We start from the raw sequence: 17762 nt of genomic DNA on the forward strand, positions 1-17762 counted from the left end.
AGCAGGATGTATAAAGATGTCTCAGAGAGGAGGCAAGAGCAACCCTACCCGTTTGAAAAGGAAAACCTGACCCACTCTGACCTTGAGTAGAGGTTGCTGCACACAAGTCAACATTCTGAAGCCACTGAACTCGGAGATGCAGAAACTCAACATTTCCCAGATGCAGGATAAGTCAGACTGTCCAAAAGGCAAGGGAAGAGATGTCCCATGGGTCACCCACCCTTGTCCAGAAAGCTGGGCAGAGGGGTAAGGGGTGAAGGGGAGGGGCGAGGGATGCTCTAACAGAAAGACATAAGAAAAGTCAGTAAGAGGACAGAACCCGTCCAGCCTGACGGTGCACTGGAAGGGGAAGACGGAGAAGCTGAGCCTAACAATCTGTGAGGACAGGTGACACAGAAAGCACCAGCGCATTAAACTCACAGAAAGGAACCTAACTTCGCACACTAACCTCAAGCACGTTCCTCTAACTTTAGCATTTTCCTCCTACTCCCCACAGAAGGAGTACCCCAGAGGGCAGGGAAAATTCCAAAAGGCAGGCGGCGTTACTGGGCAGGGCAGGAGAAAATCCAGCACTGGGAGAGGAATCTGTTGGGAACACGCCAATACAGACAGCAGGTAGTCAACTGTTTTCCCAGGGTCCTTAATACTATACCCTAAAAATACACAATTTCATCAACTGAATATAGAGGCAGGCAGAATAGAAATAGCACAAAAACTTTTAAAAACCAAATTAATTTTAAAAAAAAGGAAATTGAGGTCAAAAGCACAACTTTCAGACGTTGAGTACGATGCCCACTGGAGAGCTCAATACTGACTGAGGGGCAAGGTTGTGAAGTCAAGGACTGATGCTGAGCCATCCTCCAGGTAACTGCCTCCAGACTCAGTAACCCAGGTGGAAGGGCTCCTCACTAGAAGATCTCTTCAAGGACCCCCAGTGCAGAATCTTGACAGAGCTGGGGCAGGGGGATGGTGGTGATGAGGCTCCATACTCAGCCTGTCCCAAAGGAAGACTCAGCTGATGCATGAGGCAGAAGCAACCACTGGAGCTACAGAAGGGAGGGACCCTGAGCCAAGGGGAACCAGCCAAATACACAAACTGTGCGGCTCACAGAAAACCTGGAGGATCATCCCTCCCACCCTCTAACAAAGTGTCACAGGCCCTCCCAAAGGTACCTTTTCCTCGCATGCACAACCTCTCTCAATTATTTAAGTAGCCAAAATAAAAGTGACATATTTACGGCTATTCATTCCTAGTTCTGTCACAGAAACACATATTCTTCTCACCCGCTCCTATCCTTTGCCCAAAAATACAGGAAATCTCTCTCCTACACCGCAGTAAAGAAGTAGAGATGAGAACTTTTCACCCTGTGAAGGATCAAGCAGGAATGATCACTTAAATTCAGAATGCCTAAGTCACGGCAGGCAGGGGCAAGCCCTCTACACTTTGCCTATTCAGGGACCTGGTGAACATTCAGGATGTCATTCTGCTTATTCTATCCAGTACAAATGACAGAGGAAGGGCAGCAAGAAGTGGCCATTTATCAATGAGTCTTCGGATTCCTCTAAGCTGAAGAGTTCCCAACAATCGTGATGCACATCTATGTCCTTACACGTTAAAGTCTCCACATACACCCAAGATGTAGAGATAGTCATCTAACCCTTTCAACTTCCTGTATAAATGTAATGGATGTAATTCCACCTATAAATATTTGCCTGTATGTGTGTAAACATAAACAAATGCATAGTATCCTTTTTTTTTTTTTTTTGCCAAAAAAGAACCAAAGCCACAAAAAAATAAAAAGCCTCTCAATTTCCCCTTCCCTGAAACCTGTAAGCTCGAAAGAAATGTTTGGATCCCACAAGAGACAACACCAGGACCCAAGGAAGGTTCTAGTACAACAAGGAGCACACTAGCAACCTCTTCCCGAATGGCATGTGGGCGACATGGGTGTCTCCACTCCCTTTTCTGGATGGAAAGGCATATGGCTTCTTTTTACCCAGCCAACATGAATACAATTTAAGAAAATTAGAAAAAGTCAAGGTAACAGGCTCACTAAATATGGCTGACTGGCAAACAGAAGCCATAAGGAGGATATGAGTTCTCTTAAAAAAGAAATGGGAAGTTTATTTCCAGGGAAGGTTCAAAGTCTCTTGAATGAAAGATGTACCAAGTCTGGTTCTCAGTGCACAGAAGACAGTAATTATGAACACCCAAAGCCAAGGGCACAGGAGCCTCTTTCTGGGGGAGGCTGGGGGGGTGGGGGGGGCAGTGTCAATAGATGAATGCTTCCCCCACCTAAGAGCAAGAGTAAACTGGAAGCCAGAGCAGACCCGTTTCCCTCAGACACAGGCTCACTGCTGGGACCCCTTCTCACTCGAGTACCAGGCACAATGGAAGCCCTGCCCTACATCTGATGGGGCCACAACCCTCACCCAGAGGAGGAACTCCAAGGAGAGGAACACGACAGGGGAGACAGAGAAAGTGGGAAAGGAGCCCTGGGATGTCCAGTTCTTCCCAAAAGAGAGAGAGAGGGCAACTCAAAGGGTATTCAGGAAATGAGCTCACCCCAACCCAGGAAAGTGTGCGGAGAGGATGCCTCCTCTGTAAGAAGTGTCTGCTTTCCTATTTAGAAATGACTTCAGAGCTGCCCAGGCCCCTATGACCCACTGGGAGAGGGAGAAGAACAAGGGGAGCCCGAGTCCTCTTGTCCTGGCAAAAGGGTCAACAGATGGTGTGCAGAGGCCCCAAAGATTCCACAGAAGATGAGAGGATGAGGCGGACCCCTCTGCCAGAGGAGGATCAGGGTCACAGAAGGTAAAGGGCAAGGGAGTATGGAAAGCCTCACTCGCCGTAGCATCGGAGACCCCACCCTCCAGGCTGCGAGGGGCGCAAGGGCAAGAGTGGGATGGGAGCGACTGCTAGGGGCGGGGGTGCTGCGCAGGCCCCCTCCCCGGAAGGGAAGGGGGAGGGGTCACACGAGGCCCTTCTGCCCGGGGACGCTCAGCAGGAGAGGGTCCCCCTGGTGGGGAGAAGCGCGGGGACCCCGCCGGCTCTGGGAGGCGCCCACGGGGCTCCAGGGTGAGGCTGGACAGAGTCCGCCCGGCCCCGCCGCCGAGAACCAGAGGCGGCGAGGCTGAGCGCCGACCGTGCCCCGACGGGAACCGGCCCGGGGCAGCGGGGCGCGGGGCCGGAGGGGGCCAGAGGAGGATAAACTTTCCGCCCCGCGGCCCCCACCGGCGCGGGGGGCGGGGGCCGCGCCGGGGCCGGGAGCGGCGGGGATGCCCGGTCCGGGTGGGGGAGGCGCCGGCCCTCCCTCCGCGGCTCCTCCTCCTCGCTGGGCCCGGCCCCCGCCCGCCGGCCCCCCGCCCCTCCGGCCCCAGCCCGCCCCCGGGTGGGGGTGTGCGGCGCCGCGCTCCGCCGCCCCGCGAGTCACCTCAGGACCCGGCCGCGCTCCGCCCCCCCACCCGCCGCCCCCTCCCCGGCCCGGGGCGCCCGCCCGCCGCCGCCGCCGCCGCCGCCGCCACCGCCGCGCCCCCGCGCTCCCGCCCGGCGCCGCCGATGCCCGGGATGTCCGGCGGGGCCGGGTCCCGCTGCCCGCCGCGCCGCCCCTAGCCCCTCACGCTCCGGCTCTTACCTTCCGGCTTGTTTTCGGCAGCCATTTCCCCTCCGCGCGCCACATCCTCCTCCTCCTCGCGACCGGGACCCCGAGCGCGCGCCTCGTACCGCCGCCGCCGCCGGCCCAGCCACCCCGCCGCCGCCGCGCACCCGCCCTGGCCCCGCCCCGCGGCCCACGCACTGCACCCGTTGGGCCGCGCGGCTGCCATTCATCGCTCCCACCACCAATCGCCCCGCACCAGGGGTCTCACTACTCTCCGGGAGGAGCGTCCTACCCATCCGGCCCATTGGCTGGTCACCACCCAACGGAATGAAAGGATTGGTCAAGACTCAACGCCCCCTCCCCACCCACTCCCAGGAAAGCCCGCCTTCCAGACCTAAACAAAGCTTTCCAGTGGCCAGAGCTCGAAACAACTGCCCAATCAGAAAGGGGCCGACACGGAATATTTCCTCGAGGCTGAGACGTGACATTTTGATTGGGCCTTCCTACAGTGTTTCCCAGGCCGTCCAGACCAATCAAAGGGGGTTCCCGGAACTCGGGCGCGGCGAAGGGAAGCCCCGCCCCCGAGCGTGACCGTCATGAGGAAGGCGCTCGCTCATTGGCGCGCTGGGGCTTTTCCCGCGTGCTCCCGGGGCTGAAGGACGTTCCCGGGGAAGCCGCTGCCGGCGCGTGGGGTCCCGGTGGCAGTGGAGAAGGCAGCGGGATCTCCGGGATCCCTCAGCCTCCCGCTTCCGGGGGGCAGCGAGGGCCGTGGGGGCTCGGGGTTGGCTTCCGCCGGTCGTAGCGCTCGGGAGCCGGCCGGCCCGAGAGTCCGGGCGTCGCTGCGGGCCGTGAGGGCTGGGTCGCGTCTCCGCCTGGCCCCGCCCCTTCCCCTCCCCCCGCCGACGCCCCGCCCCCTCGGCCCGCGCCGCCGCGGCCCCTCGCGCGGGTGCCCGGCCAGCCTGTGCCCGCCGTCGCCCGCCCCCGGTGTGCTCCGTTGTCCCCTTTTCTAGCGGCTTAAAATACTGAAACTTTATTTTGGTCACGTTGGCCATGTGACCCGCAGAGCCGATGACTCATAGATGCCTGTCCCAGGATGAGGCCGCCGAGCAAAATCTTAGAGAAACGTTGAGCCTCGGCGAGCCTGCTCGGAGGGCGAGGCGAGCCAAGTTTGCTTCCATCCTGGGCTCACATTCGTGGCTTTCCCGAGCGAATATTCCAGCGTCCACTGCACTCACGGCCAGTGCAAGACGAGGAGACCAGCGAGGTTTCAGTCGCGGAGAACCCAGAAGCGGGTTAGGGGCCATCCTGAGAGGGAGAGAGGAGGGACAGACACACCGCTGCAGCTTCTATGCAAATCCGTCCACACCTAGGAAACCAACACACACTGCACAGAGAAGCCTAAAGCCAGAGGAAATGGCAAAGATGAAAATGCCCCGTCGCAGATAAATTCAGGAATTGTGCACGTGGGCAGGTAGTACCGGAAACAAAGGAGAGGGCTGAAAGCTCCAAGTTTAAAAAAAAAAAGGAAGAAAAGTTGAAAGAAAAGCAGAGCTCCAACCCCTCTGTGTGGATCTTGTATGGTTTGCAGTGAGAACCTTTCAATCCTCTACATTTTATTTTGTCCTTTTCTACCCGTGGGTGACAACTAGCAGAAGCAGCGCAAGGTCCTCCTTTGAGTATTTTGGCACCAAGTTGACTGTCAGAGTGAATTTTGCTCTAGTTGTAACAACATGTGTTCTTTTTCTTGTCTTCTCAAGTGAAAATTTCTTGTTTCCCGGAAATAAAAATGTTCCCCCCAAAAAACTTTTGCTTTAGAGACTAATTCTTCAACAAACTTTCATTTCATGAGGGTCAAAAAATGCAAAATTTTAACAACGAGGGCACAATATTTTATCGATTAGCATTCTTAATAGCACCTGTGTTGACGATTTGTGTGGTGAAGCATATTCTTAAAAGTGCCGGTGGCATTGAAAATTAATGTAACCCTTTTGAAAACCAATTTTACAGTATGTATTAAAAGCCATAAAAAAGTCTGCATCTTTTGACCCAGTAATCTTACTTCTGGGAATCTATTCTAAGGAAATAACACTAAATGCCAAAAAAACTATATGTGTGAAGGTATTCTTCACAGGATCACCGTATTTATTACAACAAGAAAAATGTGCTAATGTTGGGTGTTTAATAAGTAAATCATGTTGTATCTATACAAGAGAACATCATGGTAGTCACATTAGAAACAGAAAGGAAAATTTACTCATTGCTAGTTGCCGGTGGGCGGGGGAGGGGGGAGGGATAGTTTTCTGAAAAATGACATCCTGTTACACGTGATATGATTCTAAGTAGAAAAAACTGCATTTTGAAAAAAGACTTGATAAACACCCAAAAAATGACATTTGGGAGATTGTGAGTGGTTTTTCTTATTATCTCTATTTTCTGTAGAACTGTAGTCTTTTATAATTAAGATATATATTTAAACCTAGACTTCCTTGGCAGTCCAGTGGTTAAGACTCCATGCTTTCAATGCAGGGGGTGCCAGTTCCATTCCTGGTCAGGGAACTAGATCCCACTTGCTTCATGGTGTGGCCTAAAAAAAGTTTTTCAATTTAAGAACTACAAATATATATATATTTAAATTTAAAATAATTCTTTCAAATGTTCACTAGAGACTAGACACTGTTAGATGCTGAGGATGTGAAGAAAATGTAGTAATAAAAAATATGATGGATGTTAACGTGTAATGGTGACTGCAGTCATGAAGTTCAAAGATGCTTGCTCCTTGGAAGAAAAGCTACGACAAACCTGCTGCTAAGTCGCTTCAGTCGTGTCTGACTCTGTGCAACCCCAGAGATGGCAGCCCACCAGGCTCCCCCATCCCTGGGATTCTCTAGGCAAGAACACTGGAGTGGGTTGCCATTTCCTTCTCCAATGCATGAAAGTGAAAAGTCAAAGTGAAGTCACTCAGTCGTGTCCGACTCGTAGCGACCCCATGGACTGCAGCCCACCAGGCTTCCCCATCCATGGGATTTTCAAGGCAAGAGTACGGGAGTGGGGTGCCATTGCCTTCTCCATGACAAACCTAGATAGCATATTAAAAAGCAGAGACATTACTTTGCTGACAAAGGTCCGTCTAGTCAAAACTATGGCTTTTCCAGTAGTCATGTATGGATATAAGAGCTGGACCATAAAGAAAGCTGAGCACCAAAGAATTGATGCTTTTGAACTGCGGTGTTGGAGAAGACTCTTGAGAGTCCCTTGAATAGCAAGGAGATCAAACCAGCCAATCCTAAAGGAAATCAGTCCTGAGTATTCATGGAAGGACTGTGCTGAAGCTGAAACTCCAATACTTTGGCCACCTGATACAAAGAACTGACTCATTTGAAAAGACCCTGATGCTGGGTAAGACTGAAGGCAGGAGGAGAAGGAGATGACAGAGGATGAGTGGTTGGATGGCATCACTGACTCGACGGAAATGAGTTTGAGCAAGCTCCAGGAGTTGGTGATGGACAGGGAATCCTGGCGTGCTGCAGTCCGAGGTGTCAAAGAGTCGGATATGACTGAGTGAACTGAACTGAATGTGTAATAGGTTTCTATTTTTAATGAACTAATAAAATATTTTGTATGTCTGTACAGCACATACACTACAGGTAAATCACAAAACAAAACCTCAGGACTTCCCTGGTAGTCCAGTGGTTAAGAATACACTCTGCAACACACAGGATGTAGGTTCAGTTCCTGGTGGGGGCAACTAGGACCCCACATGCCACCGGGTAACTAAGTCAGTGAGCCACCTTTATGGACCCCGCATGCCACAACGGAAGATCCCGAAAGACCCAAAGAAGATCCCACTTGCTGAAACTAAGATCTGATGCAACCAAGTAAATGAATATTTACCAAAAAAAAGCTCTTCAGACTCCTCAATTATTTTTAAGAGTAGAAAGGTATCCTGAGACCAACGAGTTTGAAAGCCTCTGGACTGGAGAATGAGATGTTTTGGCAGGGGACTGGTTGGCTGGTCTCCTAGACCATTCCAGCTGCTATAACAAAGCTTCAAAGACTGGGTGGCTTATAGCAACAGAAATTTACTTCCCTTGGTTCTGAAGGCTGGAAGTTGAAAGTCAGGGAGCACCTCACATGGTAGAAAGAGGAAGTGAACTCTCTCATGACTTAAAAGGGCACTAATCCAATCATGGCACCCCCCCATCATGGTTTCATCTAATCCTAATCACCCCACAAATGCCCCATTTCTTAATACTGTCACGTGGAAGGTAGAATTTCAGCACATGGATTTGGCGGGGACAGGGGGGACACAAGCATTCAGTCCTTAACAGCTGGTGTTTGTCTTTGCCTGGAAGGGTAACCAAGAGATGGGTATTTTCAGTAGGGAAAGTGACCTGTGTTGCTTAAAAAAAAAAAAAAAAGCTCAGTTAGAAGGGCTTCCTGGTACTTCAGTGGTTAAGACTCCAGTCAGGTCCATGAATCAAGGCAAATTGGAAGTGGTCAAACAAGAGATGGCAAGGGTGAACATCGACATTCTAGGAATCAGCGAACTAAAATGGACTGGAATGGGTGAATTTAACTCAGATGACCATTATATCTACTACTGCGGGCAAGAATCCCTCAGAAGAAATGGAGTAGCCATCATGGTCAACAAAAGAGTCTGAAATGCAGTACTTGGATGCAATCTCAAAAACGACAGAATGATCTCTGTTCATCTCCAAGGCAAACCATTCAATATTACAGTTATCCAAGTCTGTGCCCCAACCAGTAATGCTGAAGAAGCTGAAGTTGAACGGTTCTATGAAGACCTACAAGATCTTTTAGAACTAACACCCAAAAAAGATGTCCTTTTCATTATAGAGGACTGGAATGCAAAAGTAAGAAGTCAAGAAACACCTGGAGTCACAGGCAAATTTGGCCTTGGAATGCAGAATGAAGCAGGGCAAAGACTAATAGAGTTTTGCCAAGAAAATGCACTGGTCATAGCAAACACCCTTTTCCAACAACGCAAGAGAACACTCTACACATGGACATCACCAGATGGTCAACACCGAAATCAGATTGATTATATTGTTTGCAGCCAAAGATGGAGAAGCTCTACACAGTCAGCAAAAACAAGACCAGGAGCTGACTGTGGCTCAGATCATGAACTCCTTATTGCCAAATTCAGACTGAAATGGAAGAAAGTAGGGAAAACCGCTAGACCATTTAGGTATGACCTAAATCAAATCCCTTAGGATTATACAGTGGAAGTGAGAAATAGATTTAAGGGCCTAGATCTGATAGATAGAGTGCCTGATGAACTCTGGAATGAAGTTCGTGACATTGTACAGGAGACAGGGATCAAGACCATCCCCATGGAAAAGAAATGCGAAAAAGCAAAATGGCTGTCTGGGGAGGCCTTACAAATAGCTGTGAAGAGAAGAGAAGCAAAAAGCAAAGGAGAAAAGGAAAGATATAGGCATCTAAATGCAGAGTTCCAAAGAATAGCAAGAAGAGATAAGAAAGCCTTCTTCAGCAATCAATGCAAAGAAATAGAAGAAAACAACAGAATGGGAAAGACTAGAGATCTCTTCAAGAAAATTAGAGATACAAAGGGAACATTTCATGCAAAGATGGGCCCGATAAAGGACAGAAATGGTATGGACCTAACAGAAGCAGAAGATATTAAGGAGAGGTGGCAAGAATACACGGAAGAACTGTACAAAAAAGATCTTCACAACCCAGATAATCATGATGATGTGATCACTAATCTAGAACCAGACATCTTGGAATGTGAAGTCAAGTGAGCCTTAGAAAGCATCACTACGAACAAAGCTAGTGGAGGTGATGGAATTCCAGTGGAGCTGTTTCAAATCCTGAAAGATGATGCTGTGAAAGTGCTGCACTCAATATGCCAGCAAATTTGGAAACCTCAGCAGTGGCCACAGGACTGGAAAAGGTCAGTTTTCATTCCAATTCCAAAGAAAGGCAATGCCAAAGAACGTTGAAACTACCGCGCAATTGCACTCATCTCACATGCTAGTAAAGTAATGCTCAAAACTCTCCAAGCCAGGATTCAGCAATACATGAACCGTGAACTCCCTGATGTTCAAGCTGGTTTTAGAAAAGGCAGAGGAACCAGAGATCAAATTGCCAACATCCGCTGGATCATGGAAAGAGCAAGAGAGTTCCAGAAAAACATCTATTTCTGCTTTCTTGACTATGCCAAAGCCTTTGACTGTGTGGATCACAATAAACTGTGGAAAATTCTGAAAGAGATGGGAATACCAGACCACCTGACCTGCCTCTTCAGAAATTTGTATGCAGGTCAGGAAGCAACAGTTAGAACTGGACATGGAACAACAGACTGGTTCCAAATAGGAAAAGGAGTGTGTCAAGGCTGTATATTGTCACCCTGCTTATTTAACTTATATGCAGAGTACATCGTGAGAAACGCTGGACTGGAAGAAACACAAGCTGGAATCAAGATTGCTGGGAGAAATATCAATAACCTCAGATATGCAGATGACACCACCCTTATGGCAGAAAGCGAAGAGGAGCTAAAAAGCCTCTTGATGAAAGTGAAAGAGGAGAGTGAAAAAGTTGGCCTAAAGCTCAACATTCAAAAAACGAAGATCATGGCATCCGGTCCCATCACTTCATGGGAAATAGATGGGGAAACAGTGGAAACAGTGTCAGACTTTATTTTTTGGGCTCCAGAATCACTGCAGATGGTGACTGCAGCCATGAAATTAAAAGACGCTTACTCCTTGGAAGGAAAGTTATGACCAACCTAGATAGCATATTCAAAAGCAGAGACATTACTTTGCCGACTAAGGTCCATCTAGTCAAGGCTATGATTTTTCCAGTGGTCATGTATGGATGTGAGAGTTGGACTGTGAAGAAGGCTGAGCACCGAAGAATTGATGCTTTGGAACTGTGGTGTTGGAGAAGACTCTTGAGAGTCCCTTGGACTGCAATGAGATCCAACCAATCCATTCTGAAGGAGATCAGCCCTGGGATTTCTTTGGAAGGAATGATGCTAAAGCTGAAACTCCAGTACTTAGGCCATCTCATGCGAAGAGTTGACTCATTGGAAAAGACTCTGATGGTGGGAGGGATTGGGGGCAGGAGGAGAAAGGGACGACAGAGGATGAGATGGCTGGACGGCATCACGGACTCGATGGACGTGAGTCTGAGTGAACTCCGGGAGTTGGTGATGGACAGGGAGGCCTGGCGTGCTGTGATTCATGGCGTCGCAATGAGTCGACACAACTGCGTGACTGAACTGAAGTGAACTGATGCCAGTGTGGAAGATATGGGTTCAATCCCCGGTCCAGGAAGATCCCACCTGCCTTGAGGCAACGAAGCCCATGTAGCACGACTACTGAGCCTGTGCTCTAGAGTCCAAGAGCTGCCACAGCTGAGCCCACGCAACACAACTTCTGAACCTGCATGCCTAGAGCCCAGGCTCCACGAGAGAAACCACCACAATGAGAAACCTGTGCACCAGCAGCTAGAGAGTAACCCCAACTGCCCCAACTAGAGAAAGCCCACGGGCAGCAGGGAAGACCTAGTGCAACCAAAATTTTTTTTAATAATTTAAAAAAAAAATTTTTTAAGAACCCAGTTAGAAAGGAGAGGAGTCAGAAGACACTCTGGATACCCCACCGTCTGAATCCTTGCCCATTTTGGCCTTAATGTTCTTCCCAGAAAGGATGTTACTGTCCAGTACCAGATGGACATACATGAATAATGGGAATATTAAGAAGTTACTTCTCTACCTCAAAAATACTTGTAAAAGAGTGTCCTTTCCTGGGCAGCATTCTGAAGTACTTAAAAGTGACTGTTTATTATTACTGCTGATGATAATAATAAAAGTGCTTGGAGGAATTCCGCTCAATGTTATGTGGCAGCCTGTATGGGAGGGGAGTTTAAGGGAGAATGGATATAGTATACATATGGCTGAGTCCCTTTGCTGTCCACCTGAAACTATCACAACATTGTTAATCAGCTATACTGCAATCATTGTGGGCAGTGACTCCAGCCATGAAACTGGAAGCCACTTGCTCCTTGGAAGAAAAGCTATGACAAACCTAGACAGAGTATCAAAAGGCAGAGACATCACTTTGCTGACAAAGGACCGTATAGTCAAAGCTACTGTTTTTCCAGTAGTCTTGTATAGATGTAAGACTTGGACCATAACAAAGGCTGAATGCCAGAGAATTGATTCTTTCAAACTGTGGTGCTGGAGAAAACTCTTGAGAGTCCCTTGGACAGCACAGAGGTCAATCCTAAAGGAAGTCAGTCCTGAATATTAATCGGAAGGATGGATGCTGAAGCTGAAGCTCCAATACTTTGGCCACCTGATGCCAAGAACTGACTCATTGGAAAAGTGTCTGATGCTGGGAAAGATTGAAGGCAGGAGAAGGGGGTGGCAGAGAATGAGATAGTTGGATGGCATCACTGACTCAATGGACATGAGTTTGAGCAAACTCAGGGAAATAGTGAAGGACAGGGAAGCCTGATGTGCTGCAGTCCATGGGGTCTCAAAGAGTCAGACATGATGGAGTGACTGAACAATAACTATCAGGTCAGTTCAGTTCAGTCGCTCAGTCATGTCCGACTCTTTGCGACCCCATGAATCGCAGCACGCCAGGCCTCCCTGTCCATCACCGACTCCCGGAGTTCACTCAGACTCACGTCCATCGAGTCCGTGATGCCATCCAGCCATCTCATCCTCTGTCGGCCCCTTCTCCTCCTGCCCCCAATCCCTCCCAGCATCAGAGGTTTTTCCAATGAGTCAACTCTTTGCATGAGGTGGCCAAAGTACTGGAGTTTCAGCTTCAGCATCATTCCTTCCAAAGAAATCCCAGGGCTGATCTCCTTCAGAACTATACTTCAGTACAAAATAAAAAGTTAAAAAAAATAAAACAGTAGAAGTGCTTGGACTTGCTTCCTTCAACTCCAGTTACTGAAGCTCCATGTTACTGGGTTGGAAGAGGAAAGCTAGGGCTGAACTGAACCCATCTGAGAGCTTAATGACTCCTATAAGGGCAACTCACCACCACAGGATGAGGAAGAAATAATTATTCTGTCTATGCCTTCCTTAGATTTGAAGGGGCTGCATTGTGAAAAGCAATAACATTTTAAAGTCCTAATTTAAAAAACTTTCTCCCCTTGCCTTTCCTTTAATTAATTCTTTTAATTTGGAGGTAATTGTAGATTTGCATGCAATTTTAGGAAATACTACAGAGATATCCCTTGTCCCACTGCCTTTTCAAGATAAAACATAATAAAAACTTGTGAGCTTTTTTTTTTTTTTCTGCCACACTAAACAGCATACAGGATTCCCCAACCAGGGATCAAAATGACACTCCCTACAGTAGAAGGGCAGACTCTTAACCACTGAATCGCCAGGGAAATCCCCTTGTGAGCTTAAAAGTAACCTTTCACTGATATTCCTTGTTTTCCCTATCCTGCAAACCCTCATCTTGCTGCCTCCCCACATCTGTTCAGGAAATCTGTCAGCTATTGCTATCCCAGAATATCTACCATTAGCATACAAGAGTAAAGACTTGTCAGATACCTGCAATATAAGGAGCTATCTGGGCTTCGTAGGCCTGAATTTCAGGTCATTTGAAAAGAGATTTGAACATAAAAGTTCTGATTTGTGGACCAGGAATCTGTTGAAATTTTGAAATGAATATCTGGTTTCCCTTGTTCAATATTACCTACGTGTAGTAAGAATGGACAGTAGGTCTAAGGACCAACCACATCACTTCTGTTGGTTTTATTTTCCTTTTAGTATCAAAACCAAGAAACGTATCCATCACAAGACGGGTTTCAAGAGATGTTGTTTAATGGAATACTACTCAGTCATAAAAAAGAGTGAAGTAATGCCATTTGCAGCAACAAGGATGGACCTGGAGATGATCATACTAAGTGAAATAAGTCAGAAAGAGAAAGACAAATATCATATGATTTTATTTATATGTTGAGTCTAAAATGTGACACAAAAGGATTTATCTGCAAAACAGGAACAGACTCTCAGGCCTGGAGAATAGACTTGTAGTTGCCAAGGGGGACAGACAGGAGGGTGGGGGAGAGATGGAGTGGAAGTTTGCAATTAGCAGATGCAAAATGTTATATATAGGATGGATAGACAACAAGGTCCTATGGTATAGCACAGGGTACTATATTCAATATCCTGTGATAAACCGCAATGGACCGGGAAGCCTGGCATGCTGCAGTAAATGGGGCCGCAAAGAATTGACACAACTGAGCAACTAAACAACAAACCACAGTGGAAAATAATATTTTAAAAAATAATGTCTGTATATGGATTTAATATAACTGAATCACTTTCCTGTGCCTCAGAAATTGACACAACATTGTAAATCAACTATCCTTCAATTAAAAAAGAGATGTTGTTTAAACAATAGCTATAATCATAAAATCTCTCCCTATCACCCAGCTATTGCATAAAACATGCCTGAGTGCACCTGCTGTCTAGAGGCCCTCCTTGGAGTTACAGCTCAATGCCTTTGACTGAATGTATCTCACCTCCATACCCTACTTAAACAGTTAACCCAGCTTTTTCTAAACTAAAGCCTTTCCTCTCCCTCTTGAGCCTTCTGGTATGACAACCAGATAGTTTCTTTCATTCAATCCAAACTCAGGACCAAAGAAATGCCTTTTTTTTTTTTTTCTAAAGAGGAAAAAGATTAAAGAAATGGGGCTTGGCTGATTCAGATGGGTGCGTCATGACTTCCAAAGTCAACAGATTTACGAGACCAGGATGCCACCTCTGCTTCTTGGAACCCAGCGAGATATCTGTGGAGCCCTTCAAAATCCCTACCGAACAAGGACTTGGGGCAGCAGTGTGACTGGAGAGAGGGAATTTTAGTGTCTGCACAGCAAGGCCTGGTTTTCACATGCATTGTCTTGTTTATTTGGGGTGCTTCCAGGAGGCTGATGGGGATGGTAAGGTTTCTCAAGTCCCCCCCACCCCCCGCCCAGCCACCACTGAAGCCTGGTGAGACCATGTGGAGGGCTCTGTTTTGTCTGTTTTCTCACTTATTTGCCTCAACACTTTCCAACGTCATTTATGTTGACTCTCCATCTCCCAGGGAAACTTTGTTTAGTTGTCGAAAGCAAAATGATCTGTCAAAACACCTGAAGGAAAAAGCTGCTATTTCATCCAAACTATTGTCTTTGATGGTCGCTGAGAAGCCAGGCTGGAGAAGAATCACACCAATGCTACCTACCAAAGAAAATTTGAAGAAAAAGAAGTGTAGACTCAGAGGCATTTCGTTGTCATTATCTATTCCATTTTTCAAATGAAGTGAGTAATGTAACATGTTATAGAAAAACTTGAATGAATTTTTTGGCCAACCCAGTAATTTTCTTTGTGTCTTAAGCTGTGGCATATTACACAGTCATTTAAAGTGAAAGCGAAAGTCTCTCAGTCATGTCCGACTCTTTTTGACCCCATGGACTGTAGTCCATAGAAATCTCCAGGCCATAATATTGGAGTGGGTAGTCATTCCCTTCTCCAGGGGATCTTCCCAACGCAGGGATCAAACTCAGGTCTCCCGCTCTGCAGGTGGATTCTTTACCAGCTGAGCCACCGGGGAAGCCCAAAAGTCAGGGTAAATCAATATGTCCTGCTATGGAAGGTTCTTCAGCTTAAATGTGTCACTGATAAGAAGGAAGGCACAGAGCGTAGTACATAGGATTCTTGTGTGTGTACAGATACAATGTTCATTGTCTATATAGATATTCTTGTATATACAGAAAAAAAGTTTCTAGAAGAATAGCAAGAAGTCTATTGCCTGTAGTTAACTTTCAGGATAAGACAAAAAAAAAATAGAAAGCTCACTCTTCATTTTATATTGTTTAAATTGTTTGTCAGGTACATTCAGCCAAGCAGTATTTATTGGGTGCCTCTGATGTACCAGACCCTGGTTCAAGGTGCTGGGGATACAACAGTGAACAAAACAGACAAAAATCCTGGCCTCATGGAGCTGATGTGGAAGTGGACATATAAACAAGTATATGCATCATCACAGGTTAGAGAAGAAAAATGCTAGAAGAAAAATAAGGTAAGGTGAGAGGGAGGAAGAAGGAAGGTGCTGCCTTAGATAAGTGAGGTCTCAGACCTGAAGGAAGCTGGAGGGAACCAGGCAGTTACAGCAGGCAGAGGAACACTCTGGACAGAGGAAACAGCAAGTGCAAAAGCCCTGGGGCAGGGGCACACTCGGTGTGCAGTAGGAACTGGGATACACCATTCGCAAAGAGCTCTGGGACAGGAATCCAAAGAGGAAGCTAAAGCTTTATCACACAGGACTATGAGTTCCATGGTGAAATCTCTGGGTTTTATTCTGGAGGTTCTAGAAAGCTGGTGGAGGACAGTGAGCTGGGAGTGTAACCTCAGTGGTGACATAAAAGGATCCATCTGCCATGATGTGGAGAACAGGCTGCAAGGGAGCAAGTGAGATACCAGAGAGACTGGCTGGGAGACTCTTGCAATCATCAAGACTTGACAGGGTTTAAGGCACTTTCCCTTTCCTGTGGCTGCTGTAACTAATTACCTTAGCGGCTTAAAACAAGCTAAGTTTACTCTCTTACTGTTCTGGAGGCTTAAAGTCCAAAAACAGTTTCATTGAGCCCAGATCAAGGGGCCGGCAGGGCTGTACTCTCTCCAGAGGCTCCAGGGAATATCCGTTCCAGGCCTCTTCCACCTTCCACCGGCTGTCAGCATCCTTGGCTTGTGGTCACCATGCCTATCTCTGAGGCCAGGCCTTCAGATCTCTCTCTGTCCCATCTTTACATGGCCCTTTCCCGTGTATGTGTTTCAAATATCCCTCTGCGTCTCTCTTATAAGGACACTTGTAACAGCATTTAGAGACCACCGAGACAATCCTGGATAATCTCCCTCATCTCAAGTTCCTTAACTTGGTCACATCTACAAAGATCCTTTTTCCAAATGAGGTGAAAGTGACAAGTTCCAAGGATTATGACCTCATATCTTTGGGACCATTAATCAGTCCAGCATACCAAGGGGTGGCAAAGGACCAGATAGTAAATATTTAAGATTTGCATACCCTGTGGTCTCTGTCACAACTACTCAACTGTCACAACTGTCATAGAACGGGCAAAAGCAACAATGGACAGGGCTTCCCTGGTGTCTCAGTGGATAGATTCGAGACACAGGTTCAATCCCTGGTCTGGGAAGATCCCACATGCCTAAGAGCAACAAAACCGGTCTGCCACAACTATTGAGCCTGTGCTCAAGAGCCCAGGAGCTGAAACTAATGAGCCCACATGCCATAATTACTGAAGCCCAAGCACTCTAAAGCCCATGCTCTGCAATAAGAGAAGCCACCACAATAAGGAGCTGCAACTAGAGAGTAGTCCCTGCTCCCTCAACGAGATAATAGCCCCTGATCCCTCAACTAGAGAAAAGTCTGCTCAACGGCAAAGACCCAGCGCAGCCAAAAATTAAAAAATGAATACGTTTTTCTAAAAAATAAGCAACCACAGACAACACGGAAATCAGTGGGCATGCCTACATTCCAAAAAGAACTTAAAAAATCAGCCTCAGGTCTTAGATCAAAGTGGAAGTCTTGGAGATATGTGGATTTGGAATACGTATTGGTAGAAATATCGCCCAAGTTTTGCTGATGAATTAGATGTGAAGTATATAAGAAATGCTCTGGGCCAAGATTTGACTCTTAAGAATTTTGCCTGAGCAACTGAGTAGATGGTGTTGTCATTTAAAGTCAGGGGCAGAGCAAGTTAAGGATAAGACTTCCATTTAGGACTTATTCATTCTGAAATGTCTATCAGATACTCAGGTGGACATATCAAGAAGGCAAGTAGGTATATGCATGTGAGGCACAGAGAGGTGTGGCTACAGATAGAAATTGGGAAGTAACCAGCATTCAATGGTTTCTAACTATGGGACATGATAAGGCTTCCTGGGGGAGAGGAGAGTGTAATTCACTCTTTACTCAGTCACAATTTTCAAAAACTTTTTAGAATCATGACTCTCATAAAAATATAGTGCATATGGATTGAAATTTTTATTTAATTAGTGAGGGAACAAGTAAGGTGTTGAAACCAGTCCAAAAGAAAATTTGAAGAAAAAAGATATAAGTATAGACAAGGAAGAATGCT

At 47.1% G+C, this 17762-nt stretch overlaps 1 protein-coding gene across 6 annotated transcripts in view; it reads right to left on the reverse strand.

Annotated features, from left to right (window-relative positions):
- Positions 1-3794, reverse strand: part of LOC138416524 (calmodulin-binding transcription activator 1-like) — a 117865-nt gene extending 114071 nt beyond the window's left edge. For all 6 annotated transcript variants that reach the window (XR_011247711.1, XR_011247714.1, XR_011247712.1 and 3 more), the window contains exon 1: positions 3636-3794. Coding sequence is in view for 1 of the 6 variants with exons in the window: in XM_069545804.1 (XP_069401905.1) it covers positions 3636-3680 (45 nt within the window). In the remaining 5 variants the exon portion in view is untranslated. The remainder of the gene's footprint in view (positions 1-3635) is intronic.
- Between the last annotated feature and the right edge of the window lie 13968 nt (positions 3795-17762).

This window comes from Ovis canadensis, chromosome 12, assembly GCF_042477335.2.
Source record: "Ovis canadensis isolate MfBH-ARS-UI-01 breed Bighorn chromosome 12, ARS-UI_OviCan_v2, whole genome shotgun sequence".
Taxonomy (NCBI): domain Eukaryota; kingdom Metazoa; phylum Chordata; class Mammalia; order Artiodactyla; family Bovidae; genus Ovis; species Ovis canadensis.